The sequence below is a fragment of the Dromaius novaehollandiae genome, chromosome 19 (genome assembly GCF_036370855.1).
Source record: "Dromaius novaehollandiae isolate bDroNov1 chromosome 19, bDroNov1.hap1, whole genome shotgun sequence".
NCBI lineage: Eukaryota > Metazoa > Chordata > Aves > Casuariiformes > Dromaiidae > Dromaius > Dromaius novaehollandiae.
This window is the reverse complement of record NC_088116.1, coordinates 9,942,615-9,968,575: the sequence shown is the minus strand read 5'-3', so window position 1 is coordinate 9,968,575 and position 25,961 is coordinate 9,942,615. Positions and strand designations below refer to the sequence as shown.

General features: G+C 52.2%; 1 protein-coding gene across 5 annotated transcripts in view; it reads right to left on the bottom strand.

The window, feature by feature from the left end:
• The window catches only part of GTF2IRD1 (GTF2I repeat domain containing 1), a 98,277-nt gene that overhangs the window by 18,005 nt on the left and 54,311 nt on the right, over positions 1–25,961 (bottom strand). For 3 of the 5 annotated variants that reach the window (XM_064523439.1, XM_064523441.1, XM_064523442.1), the window contains 15 exons: positions 25,308–25,397; positions 24,324–24,407; positions 23,364–23,547; positions 21,416–21,441; positions 19,025–19,145; positions 13,314–13,351; positions 11,675–11,755; positions 9,687–9,776; positions 8,928–8,990; positions 6,844–6,909; positions 4,883–5,066; positions 3,350–3,408; positions 3,069–3,131; positions 1,454–1,537; positions 155–338 (listed from right to left, as the gene is read on the bottom strand). In XM_064523439.1, coding sequence (XP_064379509.1) covers positions 155–338; positions 1,454–1,537; positions 3,069–3,131; positions 3,350–3,408; positions 4,883–5,066; positions 6,844–6,909; positions 8,928–8,990; positions 9,687–9,776; positions 11,675–11,755; positions 13,314–13,351; positions 19,025–19,145; positions 21,416–21,441; positions 23,364–23,547; positions 24,324–24,407; positions 25,308–25,397 — 1,417 coding nt within the window. The remainder of the gene's footprint in view (positions 1–154; positions 339–1,453; positions 1,538–3,068; positions 3,132–3,349; positions 3,409–4,882; positions 5,067–6,843; positions 6,910–8,927; positions 8,991–9,686; positions 9,777–11,674; positions 11,756–13,313; positions 13,352–19,024; positions 19,146–21,415; positions 21,442–23,363; positions 23,548–24,323; positions 24,408–25,307; positions 25,398–25,961) is intronic. The other 2 variants (XM_064523440.1, XM_064523443.1) reach the window with 1 other exon arrangement.

The following is a 25,961-nucleotide window of genomic DNA, read 5'->3' as shown; positions in this document are numbered from 1 at the left end:
GCAAATTATTGGCTTCCAACTTGGTTGGTGCCTCTTGGCCGGCTGCAAGGCTGCGTTTAGCCCTGGAGCGAGCAGGGGCACGGAAACCCTGCCGTGGTGCCTCCCTCTCCCCCCGCGGCCAGGCAGGGCGGCGAGCCGCTCTGCGGGAACCCACCTCGTCACGGTGAACTTGATTTTGTCGGCCACGGCCAATATCCTCTCCAGGTTCTGCGAGCCGAAGGTGCACGGCTTGCGGAAGGGGATCCCGGGGGGCAGCCCCTCGATGATCACCGAGCCCGGGTTGCTCTTGATGCGCTTGTAGGGCACTTGCACGGGGTACTTAATTCCCAAGGCCTCCCCTGGAAGAGAAGCGAGGTGCGAACACACGTGACGCTGGGGCTCAGCGGTGGCTCCTGTCCCCGTCCCCCAAAGCGCCGCGCTGAACCAAATGAGCCGCCTGCTTGACGCGGCACGTCAGGCTTTGGGTGAAGGACCAACATTTTCAGGCCGTCGCCCCAGGGATGATGGGAACGGAGGGGTCAAAGGCAGCCGCGCGGGTGCAGAGCGGCAGCACGGCCAAGAGCGGACGGGACGGAGGAGAGGCACGATCGGCTCCCGGGGCCGGAGACGCCCCGCAGGACAGCAACACTGCTGCGTGGCAGGAGGGACGGAGAGGTGGGTGCCATGTGCTTCGGGACATTATTTGGACATAGTCTCCGCTCCGTATCCCCTCTCTGATGTCTGGCTGCAGGACTAAGGGCAGAGATTTCCTTGCAAGGAAATGCTCTTGCTTGCTGGCTGCTGCGAGCAGATACCTGGGGACCAGAGCAAGAGTCACTCTCACTCCTGTCTATAAAATGAGGACAACAGCCTCTCCCTACCTTGCTTAATAAATACCAGATACTCCTGAAGGAGGCCACAAGAACGCCTTGCAGAGCCCAAGCGGGCTCCCTAAGAAGCCTCCAGGCGAGCAGGAAGCACGTTATCTACCTGCCTCCGGTGGCTCTTCCGAGCGCTCGCCACGGTCCCTCTTTATTCTCCTTCCAACCTCCTCCGCCTCCTTCCCCTCCACCCCCTCTTCCAGGCGTTCAGACAAATCTCTCTGGCTCTACAATGCTCCGCTAATGAAATTAGCATCTTTGTTCTTCACGGAAGGGGGGGGGAAAAAAAGAATCTGTCTAGGAACGGCAGGCAGCGTTAACAAATGCCGCCAGCTCCTAATCACGAGGATCTTCCTTGCTGCGCAAGAGCCACCTACGCAACGAGAGCCTTCGGCAAAAGCCACTTATTTCCCACCTCGGGAAAGGGAAACATCGCCACCTCCTAATCCCCAACCGGAGCACCGCGTCCCGCGTGCGCCCCACAAAACAGCCGCAAATTCAAAAAGAAATCGAGGGGATGGGGACAGAAAGGGAGGGAGGAAAAAGATTTAGGGAAGAGGGGAATAAAACCAACTCCCACCCTGCTTTCTCACCGTATTTCTTATTGAACAGGTCCTGGACTTGTTCCCTTAGTGTGTTAGCAATGTCTATTCTGGAAAGCCTGGCATCATAATTTTCTGTAAAATAAAGAAACAATTATGGACTTCTGCTGTTAAATTAAAAGGCACTCTGTGACTTTTAAGTAATACGATTTTCTAATTATAGGAAAGTCCTTATCTTGCAATTAGCTAATCTCTGGAGTAGGCCATTCAAAGTCCTTAAAAATAATCTAAACAGAAATATGGTCCCCCCCTCCATTTGCCATGAATAAAAGCTGCATGAAATCGAAGATTCAATTGCGATAATTGCTGACATTAAAACAAAACGAAATGAAAAGCATATCCAAAAATCCTTTGCGGGCCAGGGCCGCTGGTGCTCTCTGCCAACCCTGGCGATGGCCGGCTGGCGCCCGTGGGATGGTGGATTGCCCTGGCACGGGCTGGGGAAAGGGAAAAGGCGCTAGGAAAAGGGGCGCTCGAGCTCTGCGGCACTCATCTTTCCCAAGCTCCTTCCCAAATCCTGTGCTTTAAATCCCCAGCTCTTCCTCCCTCACATTTTCGAAGAAGCAACGGCTTCAAAAGCAAAGCCGTACGTGGTGGGGGAAGGCGAGGGACGCGCTTCGTGCGACAGGTCCGCGAGGTCTGTGCCGAGCGGACAATGCGCCGTAGATGGGATTTATACAAACATCATCTGGGTGCAGAAGCCACAAAAAGGCAAACTGCGAGGCTTAGAAGACTTAATTACACATCTCGCAAGGTCAGATGGCAAGATAACCAAAGCTGTTTAATTAGGACACCATGCAGAGCACTTCTCCAGTCGCTGGTCCGGACCCGTGAGACTGCCCGCCCCGGCGGCGTCTGGCTCCGTCTTGACTTTTGGTTGTCCAGTCTCTCCTATCCTCTCACCCTCTCTCTTCCTTTTCTTTTCTCCTTCCCATCCTTGCCTTGAGTTTCTCCTCTACCAACCTGCCAAGCCCCCAAATCTCACAACTGCTCCTTTTCCGCATTTGTGTTTAGGCAGCACTGCCCCGGCCCGCACCCAAACGGCACGTGCACTGCGGGGAGAACGCGGCAAGCGAGACGAAGAGTTTGGGGCTGAAGGCAGCAGGGCAGCCCGGGGCCACGTGTGCCAGATTCTGCTCCGCAGTCGGCTCTGTACAGTCCCGGAAAAGTCACGCAGTGTTTCAAGGCCTGAGTGTCCCCACCAGGGAAAAGGGGATGATAAAACGTCCTACCCTCCCTGGCAGGCACCTCCCCTGGGCTGGGAAAGGATGACTGCCGCTGCGTCACCGGTGCCTGCGATGGGCACAGACACCAGGTGTGATCTGGGTGTGCATCCGTGCACCCATAGCGGGACTAGCTCTTGTTCTGCAAATGCGATTGCTTGATCACTCATTAAAAACCAAACAATGACGTATCAACTCTTTCATTTCATTTTCCCCACCAGAAAAACAAACTTCCTACTTATGATTCAATTTTCTGTTTGCTCAACAAGAGCTCCATGGCCTAACTCTGACCAAGCGTCCTCTGCAGCCAGGCCATGACGGCTCTGCAGCGGTCGGCACACGGGGCCGTGACCTGCCGGCTCACAGACCCTGCCCGTCCTCACCTTGAAAGCCCTGTCTCTTCACAGCGTCGTCCACGAGCGAGTCGCTGGTGTCCCTCTCGCCGGCTGCCAAGACAGGGGACATAACAGGAATTAGGATTTGCTGCACAACCAAAGGAGATGAAGCAAGAAAGTGATTTCAGGAGGCCCCAAATACCAGGGCTCTCTTTGCACAGGCCAAAAGTGACGTGGCAAGGGAAGGAATGATGGGCTGCAGCAAATGATTTCATTCCCGTTGCAGCTCATTAGTAATGGCCTGGCTGCTGCACGTTTCGGGAGCCTACCTTTGGCTCCTGGGCTGTCAGAAGCAGTCTCCTTAATTCCCTCAGCCAGAAGCTCTGGCCTGGAAAACAGCAAAAAGCAGACGAAGTGCCAGTGAGCTTCCATTCCAGTAAACCATCAACATTTTACTACTCCATCTATCACCTAGGATAACACTCCTCCATCCGCAAACCCACTAAACATATCTGGCTAATGCAATTTTAAAGCTGCTGCAATACAGCAGGGGAACTTTGGAAATAATTTTCACGCTGACAGACTCTTTAGTGAGCCAACGTAACACTCTATGGGATAAGATTAAGCTCTTGATGGCTGAGTATCTTAAATCATCAGCCAGGAACGGTTACAAGGTGCAGCCTCCCCTGCCAGGGAGCGCGGTTTTCCCAGCCGGCGCTGCCCGGAGCGGCCGACGGTGCCCAGCGGCACCCGCGAGCCCATGCCTGGCCAAGGAGCAGCCACACGCGCCGGGAGAGAGCATGCGCCCGCACCTATGGGTACTGCTTTTCAACGTACTTTAGGCACAAAAAACATCTCTTGGGCATCTAAAGATAAAAACACACAAAGATCTGATACTAAGACTGGTTACAAGCCCTTCAGACCTATGTTTGAAGCTATGCTGCAAAGAAACAGGTCTGGGAACGGGAGAGGATGGGGAGAAATCCCAAACCCACTGCTGGTCTCACATGAGAATTACTGGTCTGATGCCACAAAATCTCCATGCTCCCAACTTTTATTTTCTGTTTCAGCTGCCAGCCAGAGCTGATTACATTGCTTCTCTCCTCTGTAAGGGAGAAGTTTTTCCAACATTGCTGCTAGCCAGAACTGAACCTGTGTTCATGAGCCAGAGGACAAAGAGCCTGGAATTACTCAAAGCAACAGCAGGAAGCATCTGAGACAAAAATGCCAACCCACACCTGAAGTGTGCAAGGCCAGGGAACTTGTTCCTTCTCACCTAATCAAGCTTCAGTGCCTCAGGGGCTTTAAGTTAAACCCATGAAGAAGAGCAGATCAGGTTGCTCAAGCAGAACAGGGTTGGACTGAGGTAGCATTTGGGTGAGAAACCTCCACAAAACACCTGGAGGTATTTTAAAATCCAGGTCACTTGTGCTGGATACCTTTCCTTCACCTGGACAATAGCAGGGAACTGCATAGGGGCTGCACTCAACCCTCCTCTTTGCACAACGATGCTTTATTGAGATACCAAAGATGTAAGCGCCAGGTGAGACCTGAAGGCTAAAGGTTTGTACCCTATTACCCATCCTTTGGCATACCCTTCTGTTAAGGCTGTGCCTTTGCAAAGGCAAGTTAAAAAACAAAAAGATGAAGAGAGAGAGACTGACAATAACACCGCTCCTTGTTGGGAACAGCTCCAACAAGGTAACGTCATCTGATCGCTTTTAATCAAGCAAATTTATTGAATGTGACCACCTGATGGATGTTTTCCAGGACTCTTACTCAACACCTGTTGCAGCCCCAGAAGCGAAAGCTCAAAACAATAAAGTCCTCGCCAGAGGTTTTGGCTAATCGGCTCTTCTTACCTTTTAATGACAAACTGGATGTTGTTGCTAGCTTGTAGGATCTTCTTCAGCTTTGCAATACCAAAGCAGTTCGGGCGCCGCAGTAGGATGCCTTCTGGCAAGCCCACAACAAACAGGTCCTCGGGGTACATCAGGAACTTGGAGTAGGGCACTTTGACCGGCTCTGAAATTCCTATGGCTTTCGCTGAGTGAGGACCAAATCTCGTTAGTTTGTTAAGCCTCCCAGTTGGGTGAAACCAAAACAGTCATGATACATTATGGCTGAGTTTCATTACTCTATCCATGGATGCAGCGCGCTCCAAGGATTCGAGGGAAAATCTATGCAGGAATCAGGAGCTGTCTTTGAATTTGCTGGTTTAATGTAACCTGCCTCTCAGCGACATTCTTGTCAAAAGGGCTTTCTCAAAATGCTGCAAGCATCTTTCCACAAGAAAGAGGGGACTCCATGTCTAAACCTTCAGGGACATCCCTCTGCAGCTGCCAGACTTGGGCACGGCAGGCAGAAGACGGGGGAAATCGGCTGCACCACCATGGCACCGCAGCACCTGAGGGTTGTTAGCCCTACCTGCCATGGGAACTTGCTGATGAGGACCCTCCCCTCTTAGAGACTGGCCTGAAAACATGTAAACTCACTACATGTAAGGCTGGACTTTCAACAGCAATGCTTGGCATTGACAGCTCCTGGTCCCCATCCCCTGAGGACGCACCTGGGCTTCCCCACTGGCCACTCAACAGGGCTTTTGCTTGCTCTTCTAAACTTTGTCAATAGGCAAATGGACAGTCACTGTCAAGTAACAATTTTTGGTCAAAGATGAAAAAACAGGACCAAAACCCATGTTGAATTTGGACAAAGACTCCCAGTCTATTACTAAACTGGGAACAAGCAAGTACTGGGCAGCAGCCCATTGCTTGGTCCACAGCTTTTAGCTTGTATCACCGGAGCACAGCTCTGCCCAGGGAGCGTCTCAGCCGTTCCTGAGGACAGCAAACCCAAGCTGCTTCAACACATCTTTCCAATGGGCTCCACTTATTTTGAAGATTTCTTCTGATTTGAAGCTACAGTATTCAAAATCAAATGAAACGCTTCTAAATTTAGGAAAAAACCCTCTCCTCTTGGACAAATCACCTCCAAATCCAATCCGCTTATAATTTCTCAGAGGAATGAGGGCTTAATGTTTGCAAAAAACCATTTTCTCATCCAACATAACTGAAGCCCTTGCTGCCACGAAGGGCAATTCTCCTTTTAAAGGAAAGCCCAGAGCAACTCCTGCAGCCTGAGGACCGCAGCTCCCAGCTCTGCCTCTGGCATTTCTGGCTTCTTCATCAGCCCTGGGGACGGACGAAGAGAGCTTTGTCCCAGCTCCTGACAGGCTGAGGAAACTTTCTGCCAGCTCTCAAAACGCATGTGTGATTTCCCTTGCATTTTTTCTGGGTTAAGCAAGCTTTACAAAAAGGGAAGGGACATTACATATTTTTAACTGTACCCCTCCAACACCCTCCTGAACCCAATTAAGGCATGAGACAAATCCCTAGGCAAGAAAAGCAGGTAACACCTCGGGGGCTGTTATGCAGCCCAACAGCGTACGCTCCCCTCCCGCACCACGACACCAGCCAGGGCCGTCGAATGGAAAAAGCCCTCTCCGATATTTCAAACAACTGGAGGGGAAACCGCTTTAGTCCTTTCCCTCCGCAGGAGAAGGACTGAAGGTCACCGAGGCAGTTCCTGGGCAATAGCCAGCTAAAAGGCATCGAGGAAGCCAAGAGGAAGAGCTGCAATAACAAGGCCCGGTGAGACTTCAGATGCATTTGTAAGCCCGGCAGACAGCAAATGAACAAATTAGATTGCACCTTTAGTCAGCAACTGGTCTGGAAATAGTAGGTGACAGTTCTCAGCAATTAGAAGCTCCCTAAGGCAGAGACCAGCATTCAGCTTTAAGAGCATTTGTTAATGACAATCTTACCATATCTGGTGTTGAACAAAATCTCAACTTGTTTCCTCAAATGACTTAAAACGTCCCCTACACCATCTGCAGAAAAGAGAGAAATATACTGAGAAACCAGCTGCCTCCAAGGCAGGAAGCACACAGCAAGATGAGGATTGCCTCGGCCTTGGCTGGGCTGGTGACATGTTCTTCGCTCCCTCTTGGGGCCTCCAAAAGCAGTGCCGGCCCTTGGGCAGCTGCCTCCAAACTCACCGCCCCAGCCCGTGGCAGCGCAGAAACACTGGCCATGCCCCACACTTGATGAAGGAGCAGAAAAATCAGAAGGCTTTTGAAGGCAGCAAGGCTTGCAGGACCTCCCAGGCCGGACAGCCCTTTCCAGCCTTCCTCCATCCTCTGCCAACATCCAAGTCCCTGCAAGGCACCATGAGACCGGTGGGACGGTAAGTTATAGCTGCCGCCTTTGGTGCTGCACCGGACAAAGCAGAAAGCCTGGGGTGGCAACAGGCGCGTGGAGGGGCAGAACAGATTTCTTAATGAAACGTTTCACATCTGCATCAATCTTGGTGGTAACATGACTTATTTCCCTTCTCGTGCTCTATTTTATACGCCTAGTAGTGGACATAAATATGTACTGATATCCTTTTATCTCCCCGTCAAGTCATATGACGGAGATCTAATAAATAGAAAAGGTCTTGCTTTTCTCTGGAGATCCTCCGTATTTTCTGCCCACGCTGCTGCTGTTTAAACGGCCTGTCTCCCCCGCTGGGTGCCACCGGTCGATATTTCTGGGACGAGGACCGGTGGCTGTTATTATTCATCCAGCACAGTGCTGTTAGTCACGCTGCTCTCCTCTGGCTAACTAAAGGCAGAGAAAAACCTTCCATGGAGCAGCACTAGCAACCGTCTACGACCCCCTCCAGTGCCCAGCAGCAAGGCGAAGAAGAAAAAGCATAGAAAACCCAGATAAAAGTCACCAGCAATTGGAGAGAGGTAAAGATATAGACCTCCTCCTCTCGCGTTTAGGAGTCCTGCATGGAAACAGTTTTTTAAGACAATTACTAAGGGACAACGGGCAGATGGAAAATAATTGGGAAGGGGCAATGGGATCAGAGCAGCTCTGCTACTGAGGTGCAGCGGGTATCTTTTCCCCAGGATTCGCTTTGTATCGCACCGTATCTTCAGGCCTGCTGGGCTCCAGGGCCATGAGCCACGCGGTGCCTGGGGACCTCCCTGCAGCCCGGGGAGGCAGTCGCGGGTCCCCGCTCCAATATCAGCGCTCCGGGGCGTTGACAGCGCGGAGCAATGCGCACCTGCGGGTGACAGTCCCCGTGCGAGTGTTCACCAGCCTCCGTAGGGGTTCACCAAAAGCACGGGAGGGGGAAGGAAGGGCTCAATTACAGATTTCACGTGGCCTCAATTGAAGTTTGCAATTTTATCACATTCGTCTCTGATCTCGCTTCTCTCTTCCCATGTGATCCCGCCTCAAAGCGAGAAGACTTCACTCTTTGACCCACTTAGGAGTGAAAAGGCCAGGGATGATCTGAGCAAAGCTGAGAAGTTGTGTTCCAAGCCACAAACAGTTGTTCACACTTCTGTTGCTCATTTAATCTGCGCGCAGCAGCGGTGAGGAACGTGTCTGCGGCACTGCAGCTAGCCCTGGACCCTCCTTGGCCATGGGCGAGCCTCCTCCTCCAAAGGGCTGGGCAGTGCTGCTCACTCGGAGCTGGCTCCCACTTACGGGCAGCTCCACCACGGAAAGGAGCGGGCACAGGATCAGGGAAACATCCCAGACGCATCCACAAAAGGAAACAGCTTCATGAAAAATGCAGTCCTACCTCTGGCACCAGCACTGGGAGTGTGAATGCACTGGGACCCTCTCCCAGCTTGGTTGCATGTGCCACCAGGTGATACCAACGCCCATCAGCTGAGCATCAGGCCCCCGAAATACAGAAGTGCCCCTCTGCCCTGAGCTCTTTGGCGGCTGAATATTTTGCAAACCACCAGAAAGCCCACCAGCCTCAACTCAAAGCACATCTGCGTTCCTCAGGCTTCTAACACCCTGGCAGAGTATCAGATGCTACTCGGGCTCATCGCAGACTCACCTGATCCCTCCATCTGCTTTTCTTCGTGCCGCGAATCCTCACTGGGCCCCTTCTCCGTACCTGCTGGCGAAGAGAAGGGTTGGCAGCGCCCACAGCAGAGGGTGTCAGAGCCTCTTGGCGCACGTGGGAACGTGCCCGAGCCGGGAGGGAAGGGGAAGGTGCCGTCACGGCGCTTCCCAGCACGGGCTAATCTGGGAATAGCGCTCGCTTGCGACAACGCAAAGCTGGAAGACACAGGCCATGCTCTTGGAAATGTTTTTGCCTGATCTCCAGCAAGCGCCTTGTCAATCAGCTCAGGACCAGGTGCATAAAAGTGGGACTAGATGTGAAAAGTCACTGTTTGGGGGGAAAAGCTCATGAATATACTTCCCCTCGGACCATCTGGTATCCCATTCCTCTCTCCTCGTCACCCAGCAATCACCCAACTCTCCCCCCTTTGCCTTGTCGAGGCAGGTGAGGCCCAGCTGTACCACAAATAATGGCACAAAACACCTTACTGGGGAGAAAACCACATTTCTGACAAGTATTTTGTGCAGATTCTTGGACTGGGCTACCAGTGCTCCTGGTTCGAACGCAGCTGTCCACCCCGGTGATAAAAGTTTAGCAAACACGGAGATGTCAGAGCACTTATTGGGACCACAGCTTGGGAACAGGGCTCCTGACTCGGAAATTGTGGCTTATAACAAATACTCTGCTCACTAATACATGCATGAATACCAGTGCTTCTGCACAGTATCCCTGATGACTTAATTTTTTTACCTGTTACTGTTTCTAGGATGTAGTTTGACTCCTCTGAAGCCATGTGTGTGGCCACCGGGTCATGCATTTCATCCGAACTGGGCGATCGGTCTGTGGACAAAGCACCAAAGGCAGTTTGTGCTTTGCTGCTGGGGGCACCACCCCTCAAAACCCATCTCAGAGGGAGCTGGTCCATCAGCAAGGAGTGCGCGCGCTCCACCCCACCGGCACGCTCGCCCGCACGGTGCTTGGGTGAGGAACGCCGCGTCGCCTCGCAGGCGTGGGACACCAGACCCTGGTCCACAGCCCAAATGTCTGGCTGGCAAATCTGCCCACTTCCTCTCAAATGCCTATGAGGCAACACCAAGAGCTCTTCCAAAAACACATCCAAACTCCCAGACTGAGGGAAAAGAGCATCATCTGCAAAAGCTTGTTCCTAAACTCCACAGAAGGTGAACAGCAAAAATAGTTCAAAATGACTTAACTGGCTTAATTCCATCTAGCTACTCAATTCTGGCTTAAAAAATTAATGCTACTTGACTTAACTACTCCACCTTAGGAAGACCATTCTACAGATTTGCTGCCTTTCTCCACAAAATAACACCTCCTTAAATTTCTTTTGCATATGTCTGTGGGCCCTCTTAATTTAAACCTGTATCTCCTAATGCTGGACTCTCCGGTGCCCTCCAAGAGATATCCAAATTTAGTTTTAAATAGTTTAGCTAGTTTAAATACTTCAATCGGGTCACTTCTTAATCACCTTTTCACAGGAGAAATAATCCAAATTTCATCAATTTCTCCCTGTAAGTGAGCACCTCTTCTCTATTAATCATCTTCAGTGCCCCAAGCTGTACTTGCTCTGATTTAACTATATCTATCGTCACATAAGGTAATAAAAAGTGGACTCTGGACTTCAAGTGAGATCTAACCGGCCCCAGAGAAGTGATAACACCTCTTCCTTACACGTCCTGCCAGCTCCCCACATATTAACTTTCCTCCCTCCCATTACCTGCAAAGTCGAAAATTAAAATGTTTGATCTAACAATATGCCTAGCTCCTTCTCCCTTCTCTGTATTAACTAAAATTTAAGTCCATTCTAGTATAATTCCAGCGTGACTCCCTGGATATCGTCATATTAACCCCAGCGCAGTGGGGAGTGGTGCAATTTGGCCGCAATTCAGACCCGCACAGGCTCCGGTCGGGCTGGGCATCATTTCTAGCCCGAGCATCGCTTGGCGCTCAGACACACTCAGAGTCATGTTCCCACTCAAAGTCTAGCGAGATTATTAATTAATGTTTGTAAAGCACACTGAAAATGCAAAGTGCTAACTAACCACTTGCTAAATCCGTATGATCGCTCTACCGTTCGGTTCACTATCCAGCTCAGGTAACGGCTCTAGAAACAGCAGACCAAAGACGGTTGGGTCTCAGGAAAGCTAATCTCTCGGCTGGCCCGCAGGAACACAACCATTTCCATGTCCTGCCGCAGGGACCACTCGTGGGAAGAAACCGGGGGAAATACCTCAGTGTCACCAAATCCAGTACATTTTCAGCATATGCTTAACACTAAACCTGTTCTTATGAGCTCTTCGTGAACAGACTGTTTTTCTAAATTAGGGACCTCATCAAAACACCGCGCACTTGCTATCTGAGATCCTCCAAACCTATACTTCAAGGAAAGCCACTGACGCTCGCTGTCTCTAGCTCCCAGCTTAGGGAAAGACAACATTAAAAAGCAGCCAAGGAGAGAAAAAGAGCTGAGAAAGAACGAAACAACCGACAACCCTGGAACACCCTTCGTTATCCCCAGGAAATCAGCTGACTTCTGATGTGCCTCTTAAATTCACTTTCAGAGTAGAAAGATCAGTGCACACACACGGGGGGATCGATAGCACAGGGAGAAACGCTGCAGACGTGTCTTTCAGCGTTCAGGTGCCACGACACATGAGACCAGGCATCCTTAGCAATCCTTAGCGATTGCTCAAGTGCCAGACGAGCGCAACATCTACCTGGAACAGTGATTTGAATGATGTCTAACTCATCCGGCTCTATTTTGATCTGTCTGATCCCACTCAGCTCTCCTGAGGTACCTAACGGGGAAAGAAAGAGAGAGAAAATCTCAGACACGAACCGGGGCTGCAGCGTCTGCCCGCGAACCCTCCCGGCGGGCGGCGAGAGCTTCGCTGCCGGCGAGCGAAATTCTCGACAGCGGCGGATAGCAGCGCACAGCGTTTCTGATCTCGGGCCGCTCGGCAGCGGCACTTTGGCACCGTTAAGCCCGTGGCCCAGAGGGAGAAACTCGGGGCGGCCGCAGCACAGGATCCGACGCAGCCGGCCAGAACCCGGCGGGATTCGCGCCCACGCGCGAGGGTGCTGCCGACCTTCTCCCCGGCGGCGAGGCGGGCTGGCAGCCCAGCGGGTGCTGCGGCTGCGTGTCCAAGGATATTAATCACGGTGATAAGGTGAGCTGTCGCTTATCGCAAGGCAAATTTCCTCTGCTTAGGGTGGGACTAATTCACTCCAAGGGGCTGAATCATGCCTTGCCGCCTGTACGCTCGGCTTGCCGCGGCTTCACCTATCCAGGCATCGGTCGGGCATTTAACCCAGGATCATTCCTTAGGCCCAGGCCCCGGAGTGAATTAGCCGTCTGTGTGACAACCTTATCCTAAGGGAAAACATGTTAATTTGAACCTCAGGGCACTTACTGCTCGTTTGCAGTGGTCAGAGCATTCACAGTCGATCCCTACCGTTCAGCTGATGTGCTTTGATGCAATCATGTGTCTGCTTTTAGGTAGAAGGGAACTTAGAGATTAAAGACTTCATTTAGCATCACGTTTAAGCACATGCTTAAGCCCCTAGTCTCATTCTTTTCAATTCATGCATTGTTTGGACCCAACTGGAGGGTCATATGATAAGAACCTTTATCTCCGTACCTATCAGACAGGGATAAAATACTGAAAACTGCCCCTGGGGATACCCTATAACTAATGTCACGTTTCCAATTACATTTATAGGCTACTTTCTCTTACGGCTCTTCATCACAAATTTATTCTGGCTGCCAATACAACCAAGCTGTCAGACCACCCAGACACAGAAAAGGTTTAGCCTGTTTTCCCAGGCTTTCACCCACATTTATTTTGCTGCATTAGAGGGGGGCAATCTCTTTGTTACTGCCCTTTGCATTTTGTTTTAATTTTTTTTTAAATGACACCTCCTTGCACAGCGGGCCACCAGACGACTACGTGTGGGAGGTACCACGCGCGTGCTTCACATCAGCGCGTGCGTGCAGCCCTGTCCGGTTTTGGCTGCGTTTGCGCACGGACGCGCACGGCGCTCACCAGAAGCTCGGCCGCAGCGATAGCACGCTGCCCACGCACGTCCTCCTCCCGGGGACGCGGCTCTTCCTAGAAAGCACTCGATAAAGCTCGTGCTGCCTCCCTGCCTGCTGTGGTTCAAAAGGCTCCGGCACGACGGCTCCGGCACGACAGCTCCGACCGCCCCGCGCCGCAGCGAGGCCGGGTGCACGGCCAACCGTGTCCCGCGACATGCCGCCACCATCGCATTTATCCGCTCACAGGGTTAGGCGTAAAAGCCTCCCCTACCCTGCATCGCCGTTTTCCAGCAGAAAAGGAGTACTTCTTTGCTCACCTGGTTCACAGCTTTCAGAAACGCTACACTTCTCAGCCCTGCAAGGGAAAGGCAGACAAAAAACATGGTAATGGAGCGATTAAATGAAGCTTAAAACCGATGTGCACGCACGTAGCGCTGCTGGATGAACCCGGAGGCGCCGCGGCGGCCGTTTGCGTGAGCGCCGTCACCGCAGCGCGGCTGGCTGAGCCCCCCCTTCCCAATGTGTCCGCCCGGGAAATCAGGGCTGGGATAGTTTTCCGAGTGTGGAAACCACAGAGGCAATTTTTGGAAACGCTCTCAAGGTAGGTAGCTTGTAAACTGAGCTTGGTTTTCTCCCATAACGTGTTAATTTACGCTCGAGTCCCCAGAAGGACTGGGCTATCTCCATTCCCCATGTCTAAAGTGTTGCAGGTGCCCAGGCCCTGTCTGAAGATAATCTTCCAGCCGTTGCCTGCTCCCGACTCTTCCCTCGGTCACACACCAACACTAATCACAGCCAGATCCCTAGGGACCAATGGATATAACCTCAGCGAAAGGCTCCTGAAAGCAAGAGGAGTTTTAACAGCCCGAAACCTTGCAGGCTCCATCACTTTGTGGTAGGGAGAAGTGCATAAAGTATCATTACAATGTGGTTACTCATGCAGCTAAAGCAAATATGGAGAAAGGAAAAAAGTCAATTGATTTGGTAAATATTTATTCTGCTCAAAGCTTTTCTCCCCTGAATACTGGGCACCATCCCAAACTTGTGTCTACAGTTAACTTAGCACACTTAGAAATTTATACAAGGTATTCAGCATCTAAATTAGATTACTTTGCATGCTCAGGACTGATTTTCTCTCTCTCTTTCTTCTTAAAGAAGAACTATGGCACTTTGGCAATATAGGAACCAAGGAACGGCACTGGGAAACGCAGTCCACCACGATGCCGGTCCTTCAAGGGCAAGGAAGAAACAGCCGAGTAGCTCCACATCCATGTTTGTTCAGGGGGATTTTCAAAGCGCTCCTCGCTTGCATAAACCCACTCTCAACAGCAGAACACACTACTGACAAGGTTAGATTAACATGAAGCACTCTTGAAATTGCCTTCCTAAAGGTACCGTAAGGACCAATGGGCAAAAAGGAACTCTAGACTAACAAATACTACATACATACAAAACAGGAGCTATGGGAAAGGTTTTCAACTCATATTTCAGGTCAAAGTCAACTTTTCACTACGGAAATTTGGGAGTAGATCGTCCCCGAGGAACAGATTACCCCTCTGCGATATCTAGCACCTTTCCCTTGAGTATTTGGTCCTGCCCTTTCTCTGAAAGTGGACTCTGAACTGGGTGGACCACTGGTATGGAAATTGGTGCGTTCCTATCAGGGAACAGAAGTTTCCTCGTGTACAGGAAGGAGGAATAAAATGGGATTTGAATATCTTTCAAGTATACCTATTCTTTTCATGCAGATATGTGTTATCAATACATTTGGAGGTTTAACTTACACATGCAAAAGAGCAGGGCAAGTTTTGCACCACGACTGCACTTTGCAATTCCCTTTGTAACATGTCAGAAGTTAACCGTGGTGCGCACAAAATTCAGGATACGCAGCCCAATTCATGCACACAGCATAAGTCAGGACCAACGTAAGCCAACTAAGAGAAATTCAAAGGTGACCCCAGTGACTTCTGTGGGTTGCGCCAGATTTGCCTAGATGGAAGAAGGGGACGGCCCTGCGGGGCCCACATCAGAGCAGCATCACGGGACACGAGATCCGACTCAGGCTTGGCACAAACCACCCCGCAAAATCTATTTTTCCTCCACGTGATCTTCTAAAGCGGTTTTATTGTTCTGCGTTACCCCTAAGTGGCTCCTGGCAGGGAGCACCCAGCACGCGGCTGGGCCAAGACGGGGACCATGCCATGCCGGCGAGGGCTGTCCCTGGACCGCGAGCCTTCCACTGTCCTTGATGCCCACGGCAGCACATCTTGGGCCAGGCACCAGCCGTGACATCGCCAGCATGCTCCGACAGACATGCGGCCGTGGGTTTTCTATCTATTGCTTTGCACAAATTAACTCGGCATCCCTCATATCCTGTCTCTCTGCCTGCTGGTCTTCAGTCACACCAATTTAAGTGCACGGTGGTATTTTCTGTGGCAAACACTAAAATGCACTAATTGCAAATGTTAACAAATGAAACGAGAACCAACAGGCCAGATTTAAGACCCGCGGCATGCTTTGAGGCCAGCGGTGTTTGAGACCTTAGGTTTTCCCCTGGCATCAGCAGCGCAGCAGATGCTCAGCTGTGCCGCGAGCCTAAACACTTCCAGCACTCAGCAATACGGCGAGGTGAGGAGAGAAATCCAGAGCGGGCTGAGAGACGGTTTCACGGCTAAGCCCTAGCTCAGGTTTCTGGAGATCTGGGTTCGGTTCCCACTCTGACACCGGCTCCCGTAACTTCAGCCAGGTAATTCAGGCCTGGCTTCGCCCCAGCCGAGTTTCGCTCTCTGCAATGCAGACGTCTCCGGCTGAGGCTGCCAGCTGGACTCCCTCTGCCATCAGTGGAGAGGAACAGGCACTTTGGGGTGCAACTCCCCTACCTGGACCTAAATGCCTGCCTGGGAGAGAGATGACTCACCCTCGGGGCGCTCAGCTCTCTTCGTTGATGATAAAAGGAGGCTCAGCGACTCACTCAGACCCACAGATGCCACGTGCAACGGTGCAACGAAGCGGGGCCGGCGTCCGCGAAGCACAGGGAGCAGCACTGCAGCACTGCGCAGGGCATGACTGACACCCACCCCGGTGCCACCAGCACCCCTGTCCCTGCCAGCCCTGCACAGAGCGGGGCACAGAGGCCCAGGGGAGCACTGGAAGAATTTGGCTTGTTTCATTTGGCAAAATGACGCCTGAGAGAGGACATGGTTGGTGTCCCTCAGCAGGAGAGCAGCAAAGTTGGGAAGACAGATCAAACCAGTGGAGAAAAATACCCACGCAGGATGGATATGAGCTCCAGCGGCAAGGCGGGGGCTTCACAACGTCAGAGGTCTCGGCCATCCCAGCTGCTTTCCTATGGGGCAGGAGAAGTCCTAACCTGGGGGTGAAGCCAGCACTCAAAACACGCAAACTCTTGAAGAAGGGCCGTGGCGTCCCCTCCTGCTGCTTGTAAACTGCCACCTGCAAGCACACAACTCTACATGCTGGACGTCAACCAAGTTCTCATTCCTCGAACGACAGAAAGGACCTGGACAGCCTGCCGAGGCCCAGGAAAGCTGCAGCTCCCTTGCCTCGCTCCTGGCACCCATCCGTGTCCTGCGAGAGCAGCCACAGAAGGGGGATCTCTTCCACCCCAGCGCATAAAATGGCTGGGCAAAGGGCCACCCAGCTCTGCCAACACCGCAGCACCTCCCAGTACTGTCAGACACATCTCGTCAACCTCCAGTGCCACAACACTCAGAGATTTCAGCGCTCAGCATGTGACAGCAACCCCCGACAAAGAGGCATTGACATCACGGCATCACAACATCGCACTCGCACCGACCACGTGCCTCCTTGCTTGCTGTTAGCTCCTTGCTCAAACACCGCCTTTACTGACGTGGTGGCTTTACCCATCTTGGACAAGCACGACTCTAGGTGCCTGTGGTAACCACATCCAAGGAGACATACCTGAAACGCAGCCGGGGAATCCCCGATCCTGAAGCACACTTGAATCTGTCACAGACTCATTTCCATTAAGAACCAAGGAGAGAGGGGAGTCAAACATGCCATGGAAAAGGCTGGAGCAAGTTAAGACATCTCCCCTACCTGGCTTGCAGAAGTTTCTGACCCAACAGCAGTCAGTCTGGCAGCCCTGGCCGAACGGCTGATGAAGGTGTCGATGCTGTGCTGCGAGACTTTGCGCTGCGGCGGCTGAGGAGCGCTCCTACATCCCGTTTCACCAACCCTCCTTGGAGATGGCGACCTCCAGCACAGGGGCAGGAAGGACAGCAGAGGAAGACAACTTCTTAAACTGCTCCCCTCTGTCTGCCAGAGTTGTGTCTATAAATGATATCTATGCTGCTCATTTATCTTGAGTTAAGCCCAAGTTTAACTTGGGACTTGCAGCAAAGCATGTAGATAATGTTAGAAGAGCACCCAACTTCACCCCTGACTTTACGCTCATGGTTTTCGCATTTGCCTGCAGGTGCCCTGTCCCACTAGAGCAGGGCTGGTCTGTCCCATGATGGGAACCCCGGGAAGAGCTCTGGAGGAATATCAGCCTTCAAGTAATTTAGTCTGCAGCCTCACAAAAGCTACCAGGGAAATGCAGTCTGAGTTGAAGTAGGACTTCTATCTCACCTGCAGACATCCCAGCAAAGCTCGTTTTGCTGTAAGTACTTCTAAACCCACAGAAATCTGTGACCTACTTGGACGAGCGGAGGCTAGGAGGCAAGGCCAGGGAAAGCATCCTTCACCTGCGGCACAGCCATGCCCGCGAGCACCTGGCAGATCACAGCGACAAACTTGTTTCCTGGAGTTTCACCACTGCAAAGCGCTGCATCACCTCTCCCATTCAGAGGGATTTAAAGGTAAATGTCGGGGCTAAATGCTGCCTGGCTCCTGATCAACTGAAGCTAAAACGAAGGAAATAACTGGCTTGCTGTCTTCTGGCTCTCCCTTTTGCAACCAAGCTGGATTTCTGGTCTCGGCCAGCAGGTCCGGTGTGAGGGCTACGGGAAGGCGAGCTCCGTGGGCACTGCAAGCACGGTACAGACCTGCCCGGCTTGCAGTGCGGCCAGCTCCTAACCGCGCCAGAAACGGGTGCTCTCACAAAAAGCGTACTGACCTGCTGAACTCCGTAACCCTGCCCTTCATTAAAACATCAGTCAATCTGCTATTAGTCTCCCTGCGAGCTCTTTATAAACAAATAACACTTAATTAGCAGGGTGTTTTGTTACGATGCCGGCTGGGGGTGAATCCTTAGGCCATGCTTTAAACACCACAGACCGCTCCTGCAGATAACCGCATGCGGCTTGTCTGGGCATGGCATCGATTTCATCATTTTTGTACGAAACCAATGATTCCCAACGTTGCGATTTTGGCATAAGCTCGCTAAAGGATGGGAATGCTCTGTCTCCTCCTGTGCTTGCTAATTGTACAATCAAAGCCGATTTTTACGGAGACAGTGAAGCAACGCCCTTAAGGCAGCTGGCTTATGCGCCACGTTATCTGCACCATCTTTCTGACGCTGCATCTTTCTGAACTGCACCCGTTGCGATTCTCCTTAGTCATCCGTCCTTCTGCTGCCATGAAGCAGCCCTGCGCGCCGGGATGCCAGCCCGTCCGCGGCGTTTGCAACGCCGGTGGAGCAGGAGGCAAAGCATGGACCTGCCACCCCTCACTTCCCCAGCCCAGTGGACGATGACGTGTCCCGTGATGGGCAGGAGAGCAGCCAAAGCTGCTGCTGGTGTCCCTTGTCCCCGTGTGAACTGTTGTGCCTACGAGGACCGCCGAGGTCCAGCCAGCGAGGCTCCCGCAGCTCACCCCGTGGGAAGAGGCGGCGACGGGGCTCGCGAGACGGCGTTTCCCCTTGGCATCACTGTGGGAACGAAGGCAATTCCGCTCTCCCAGAAGCAGAGGGTTTCCACAGTGTTTGAATTAATGAGAAGCAAAGGTACTTCAGGAGGGGTATTTCACAGGGAACCAAGCCGCCTCCGGCGGGAGAGCTCCCGGGGCAGCCGGGCGACGGGCGCGGGGCGAGGAGCGCCGTTACCTGCTGTTCGCCTGCGACGTCCCCGCCAGGTCCAGGGCGGCCGTGCGGTGCGGCTCGGGAGAGATCTCCCCCGGCGGGCTGGCCGGCTCCAGCTTCGTTGGATCTTTGGTAAATTTGCTTCCTGGTCCCCATTGCGCAGCGAGGTGGTGTAATTAAAAGCAAAGCCAGAATTAACGACCCGACAACTCCAGCGCTAGCAATGCAGCTTTTCCGCCGCCGCTTCGCCCCGCTCTGCACCGCGGCCCCGAGGAGTTAAGGAAGGGGCTCCCGGGATGGAGGCCGGCCAAACGCAGAGCGGCCGCCGGAGCGCACCAGCGGCCCTGCTGCGAAAGGGAGCCCCGTTCCCGGGTGCAGGAGGGAGGTGGGAGACGGCACCGAGCCCCAAAAGCGGTCCTCTGTGCACGCAGCGGGAGAAAGGATGCCATAAACCGACAGGGAGGGGGAAAACAAGCATCTAGTCACCACGAGAAACCTCCTCCTTCCCTTCCCCGTCCCTCAGCAACCTGGAAGGTGCTGTAACGAAGCCCCAGCAATGACCCTGGAGCTGAAAAGCGTGCTCCGAAGACGGGGTAGGAAATGAAAATCGGGCAGGGAAGGTGAAGGAAGAGCTGGAGGATTTGTGCTGGGGGAAGGTGGGAGTGAAATTTGGCTGCATGAGGCCCTTCACTGGCCTCGCAGCCCCTTGGTGACATCCCCACCCTTCTCCTGAGAGATCCCACCCATGGGAACACGAAGCCCTTCTGCCTTTGGGCTCCAGCCTGCGAGGAAGGGCAGGGCTCTGGCAACAGGAGCAGCAGCCGTATAAAGCCTTAAAGACACTATTTATCTACCGACAGTCAGAAGGCTCCTTTTAATTTGTGCTTTTTATGGACCAAATCTTCTTCTCGGAGCAACGAAGCCTGCCTGAAGCAGCTACCCAGGGGAGCAGCAAAAATAGGTTTCCCAGCAGTGGCGGGTATTTTAATTAAAGGGTGAACAAAACTGCACGGGGAAGCTTTGGGATACGTTAGCGACAGCGACGTGAACGGCAGCTCCGCTCCGGAAAAGTGTCTGTGCAAAAATGGCACCTCCTGACTCAGCAGACCTGCCCTTCGCGCTGCTGACTCGAATCACAACAACACAGTTTTAACGCGTTCTGCTGCCGCCGGCCCTGCGGGGACCACGCGGCAAGGGGGATGGGAAGCTGCCTCGGCTGCGGATGGCAGCCCCGGGATCGCTTCCCAGTTTCCCTGCCCGCCACGGTGCCTCTCACCGGCCACGATGGAGAGCCGTGGCATCACCCCACCGTGCAGCTGGGGGACGGCGGGAGCCCGGCTGGGATACTCGCCCTGGGACACCGTGCGGAGCGATGATGGATTTACGAGGACAAACCCAGCACGTCCCGAGAGACAGCTCAGCACGCCGTCCTCCAGGCGACAGGGCTGGGCCGAGGCTTTCAGAGCCTTTTCTTGAGCAAGACGGCAGTAACGGGGCTGCGGGGGGAGAAACCTCCCAGCCTGCTCCCCGCTCGGCTCCGGGGCTGGGGGGAAGCCGCCGGCCGCCCCAAAGGCTGCGGCAGTGCCAGTTCACCCTGGTGGGACCCCCGTTATCTTACTTGCAAAGCCACCAGCTTGCGGGGTTGGCAGCTTGGGGGGACCCCAAGCCTTCACTCGTGAGCCAGGCCCCAAAGATCGGGGACCAGCGAGGGGTGATTAAATTCAGGAGCAGGGGGTGCCACTTTTGCAGCCACTTCTCGGATCGGCGTCAGCAGCTCGGGACGGCGGAGGCCGCGGCAGTGAGCTTTTCTCTGCCTCCCAAAGGCAGGGTCAGGGCTTATCAATACCTGTCTCATTTTATTTGCTAGGAACCACTTCGAATGGCTGCTCTTCAACTTAAAACAGAAGGATTAAACGTGTGTGGGGTGTGTGGGGGGGAGCAGAAAAAAATCCCCAGGATATTATCCCCGATAACACTGATTATTGTTCTTTTATTTTAAAAACAGTAGAGTAGCTGGATAACGTTAGCACTTTCTAGCCCCCCAGAAAGGGACTAATTTACCAGTGAGGAACCCAGCAGTGATTTTTCTTCCTCATGAAAGCACAGAAATATGTCATGTGCTCCCTGTAGATGAAATTCGCCCTGGCGCAGAGAGCCAACCCAGCCTCACGCACCGTGTATTTCTCACTTAAACCTTCAAAACGCTATTTAAGTGGTGCACAGTGCTTGCACTGATCCCAGGCAAAGGCAATCTTACCAGGCCTGGGTGTGATGCACAGACGAGGCTTCTCCTCGCTGAACATAATTACATATGTCCTGCACTTTTGCTGTTTACAGGCAACATTATTTCAACTCTACTTTTCTGGGCAATCTGTCAATTTGCAGGCAATAAATCAAAGAAAGTGAAGAACATACCTGTAAAAATTCTCTCATCGAACATCCTAGGAGGGAAGAGGAAAAAAAAAAAAGGAGAAAAAAGAAAAGGAAAGAAATACGTGCTTCTAATGACTCAATTTTAGATTTTATTTATGAACAGCATTAAACCAAGTCAAAATAGTGTTATTTTACTCATCCCATAAAAAAACCCTTCTAGCTTGTTGTGCAACCAAGTAATCTTACAGCATGTGCTTTTTAACTAAAGTACCTTTACATCTGCTTATAAGTCATTCTCTTCATTTAATTAACTTATTTAATGAGGCTGTTAGAAGCTGGCTTTACCAAAAAGGGAACCAAAGTAGCTGTTGCTGGATTTTTAATTCAGCTATTCATTGTAGACTATTTACCAACCTCCATTACAGCAAAGCAGAAATATTCACGCTCTCTTCCATCTTCGGTACATACACTATTTTGGACATCAAGTTTCTCCTGAAGGTGGTATTTTAGAGCCACCCAAGAGGACCTGCGCAAAAGCGCGCAGAAAAGCAAAGTGCGTTCAGATAGGAACTGGCAGTGAAAGCGGGAAGGAATCGAATCCCAACCGAGTATACAGGTCACTTGAAACACTTATCAAGAAAGATACGTTTTGGCCAAAATTTCTTTTTTGAGAAAAAAGATGATGTCTGCAATGAGATGTTTTGTTTTTTCCATTCAAAATTGCAGTCCCCAATAGGAAGCAGTAATCGCTTTTTGAAGTTGATTGACAGAAAGCATTTCCACCTTCTTTAAAAAAAAAAAAAAAAAACACAACAATACACCCTAAAAAATGTTCACGCTCACTACAAAGGAGCTTTGTGGCTTGTTTCCCTGTTCAGGAAAAAGCCAAATGCTGACAACCCTCATGGAAAGGATCGTCCCGTCCAGCCCATCTCTTGCTGCGGGGACCTGCCTTGGTGCGCTTTTAAGGATGCCTAATTCCTACTGATTGCAGTGATTTTAGTACCCTTGAGAACCTTCACCTTGTTTTTTCCGCGCCTTAGTTGCACACCTCTAACATGGGAACAACACTACTTCGGCACAGGTGGGGACCAATTAAATATATTACGAAACAGGTCTCTCCAATGGAGAAGTAAAGAGGGACTGCACTTTGCACGCACAATTGGGAAAGCTCCCACTCTCTTCCTAGGCCAGTGCAAAAGTAGAAACTAGGATACAACACGCTATACTTATATAATGAAAAATATCCAAAATATGGGAAAATATCACCCCACAAAAACACGAGGTGGAGGGGAATTCACTCTATGTGTTTCCATCTGGAGGCTGACTGTCAGCTGACAGCACAAGCTGCGCTGCAATCGAAGGGTCTTGTGGCCATCCGAAACGCTTAGGGTGGCAAAATCATTGTCTGCCCAGCCTTACAACCGCATTACCGCGTCCGCGGGTGTCACTGCAGGGGCGATTGTGCTCATGGGGCTACTGACAGCCGTGTGACTCGGCTGCATCATTAACAAAAAGGGAAAGAGAAAGGGCAAACCAGAGGTCCAGGGGAAAAAAAAAAATTTAGTCCCCTACTTATTTCTGCCTAATGGCCATTTAACTCTTTCCCATAAAGAAGGACAGAACAAGCTTTGGGTGGAAAACACAAACTCTGAGCAGAGAGGGAATAGAGTTTTTATTCCCGAGCCGCCCCGAGGCCTGGGCAATTCCCACCCTGGGCCGAGGACATGGAGCCATCTCCCAGGACGTCGTTCCCCAGGTGCCTGGGCAGCAAGCTGGCTAAGCCAGAGCCTGACAGCCAAACAGAGGGGAAGAACTAGACAAAGTGAGCCAAATGCGCTGTAATTATGACATTAATGTTGAATATATCACCACCTAGCTAATGCCTAGAGACTACATTCGGAATAGATTACTTGCGACAGACGACGGCTAATGCAGAGGACAGAATTCCCCGCGCCGCTGCCTGCAGCGTGTCTGGCTCGCCACGTACCTTTTGATGACAAAATGGATGTTGTGCCTCTCCTCCAGGATCCGTTTGAGTTTGGGGACGCCGTAGGTACAAGGTCTTTTGAACGGTATTTTATCAGGGATCCCAATGATTTCTACCGCCTCTGGGTCGCACGCAATCTTCCGGTACGGTACAGGAACCATGTGGTCTAACCCCAAGGCTTCAGCTGGAAGGTGAACACATGGCTTTAGCTTAAACACGCACTTTTTCTTTTGCAGATGATAAAGAGAAGTTCAAAAAGCTTTAATTCAAGTAGGTCTGAAAAGCAGAGCAATGCCTGCTGTCCTGTTATCCCTTTGCCTGTCCCAGAAACGGATCCCCAGGGGGATGCGGGGAGCAGCATGGCCTGCCTCACCTTCCCCGCTCCGCACGCGGGGAAGCGAAAGCAAGCGCTGCCAAACCGTGCGTGCTCAGACACCCCTCGAATGCACCCCGGGGTGCTCAGGCCAGGCGAGAGCCGCCCTGCAGCCCCCCAGCACCTCCGCGATTCCCGCGGCTCGGAGCAACATCCACGAATCGAACCTCCTCGGCCAGGCGGCCCCTTTGCAACAGATTTCCCGCGCTTGCAGGTGAAAAGAAAGCAGCTGGAATAATTACAGTCTTCTGGTTTTCTGCCACGTTAATTTAAAATGGTGGCAGCAATGCCTCCCCCGCGAGCGCTGGCGGAGCTCCGGCGCGCTGACCCCCCGTGCCCCGTTTCGGACCCGGGCCATTTTACAGCCAACTTATGAATTCCTCGACATGGGGGATTCCAGAGGGAAATATTGACATAACCTTAAATAGGCAAAGATTGGAAGCTGCTGGGCTAAAAGCGTTAAAAAGAGAAGGGAGCTCTAGCATATGGCTTCTGCTGCTGTGTTAGGGAACAAAAATGATTGCTATATAATGATATGCAAACCACAAGCGCTGCAGATGCATAATGGGATATTAACTCCTACTCACCATATCTGCTGTTAAACAGAATTTGCACGCACTCCCTAAGGGTGTTGATATCTTCAGTTTCTTTTATAAAACTGTCCCACTTATCTATCAAAACAAAATATAAGAAATAAGGAACTTCCATATGGTTCATACACAGCAGATGCACTTTTCTCTTGCGAGGTGTTAAGAACCAGGAACAAGATTTTGCTGCTTTAAAAATAATTATTTCCCCCTTCCTGCGCAAACTCTGCCAGCCTGGCAGATAAGGTCCGGGCTTCCCCATCCCCGGCCCAAAGCAACCTCCTCTGCAGCCGTGCACGGGCCGAGCAGATTCCTGAGAAATGACCCCATGAAACATTTCAACCCTGAAGCGAAAGACCCTTGAGGAGAGAACAAACTCAAGCTGCAACGCACCCTTGAAGCACACAGCGATTTCACAAAGCAGCTTTTTCGTGCCTTCTCTTTCTCAACTTTCCCTTTTTTTTTTTTTTATTTATTTATTTATTTATTTTTTAAGCGCAGGGGCGAGGGTTTTGATGTAAACACGTCAGCATTTTTAAATTGCATGTTCCTTGGGTGGGGCCGAGGTGGGCAAGTGGAACAGTCTCCTCCTCCCAGGAAACTGCTGCTCATCCTCCAGGCACTGCTGGGGACCAATACCCGGGGTCAGTGGGTTTCAATCATTTTGAAATAATGCCAAGGTCACGGCTGGTATTTGCTGTTTTGCAGAGCCAGGCAGGCCCTGGGCGAAAGACGTGGCCTGCGCTGTGTCCCTGTTTCTCATGTAGGAAGCAGGGGTGGCATCTCCCTACCTCCTTGGAGCAACAGGAGGAAAATTAATGCTGGGAGACATCCGGCATCGAGGTGAGGAAGGGCAGCTGAGCAGAGAGAGATGTCTCAGCTGCTCGGCTGAGATGGCACGAGAAGGGAAGGGAAATTCCCCACCGCAACACCTACAACCTCCCCTGCCCCCGGCTCGCGCCCCAGCGCCCGCGGGACACGTACCTGTTTTGTCATGGACGATGGAGAAGAGGATGCGCTTCGAGGAGTGCACGTTCTGGATGAGGGGGCCCCCGGAGCCGGCTGCTTTCTGTCCTGGACACAAGGAGAGACAAGGCCAAAGGCATGGTAAGAGGGGAGTCGCAGAGGGCACGCAGGGCAAGAGGCACTCTGGGACCCCCGGCTGTCACCCAAGGGTGATGCCAACCACTAGCAGCACGCAGGGTGGCCACGGTACAGCACCCCTCAACCTGCGCATCATCTGAGAGGGCCACCAAGCCCAGGAGTCCCACCAACCCCCAATGCCTCTGACCTCTGTGACCAGCTCCCCTCTCCTTGCAGGGCAGCACCCATCACTTCAGAGTGAGGTATGTAGGCACCCAAGTGCCTCCCATTAGGACCGCAAACGCTGCCAGGAAACAGCTGAGGACCTCAGGAAGCAGCAGCCTGAGGCCATGTCTTGGGAGACTGGGAGACTATGGCTGCGCGAGGGGTAGGGCCAATCTTTTGCAGCCAGGAGACCAGAGGTATGACCCAGCCTCTGCTCCCTCTGTCCTCCCAGACCAGGGCAAGCTGGAAGAGAAAACTGCTTAAATCGCTCTGCAGGGTCGGGGTGGTCAGGCTGTGCCCTCAGACCAGCGGGAGCTTCCCCCTGCCATC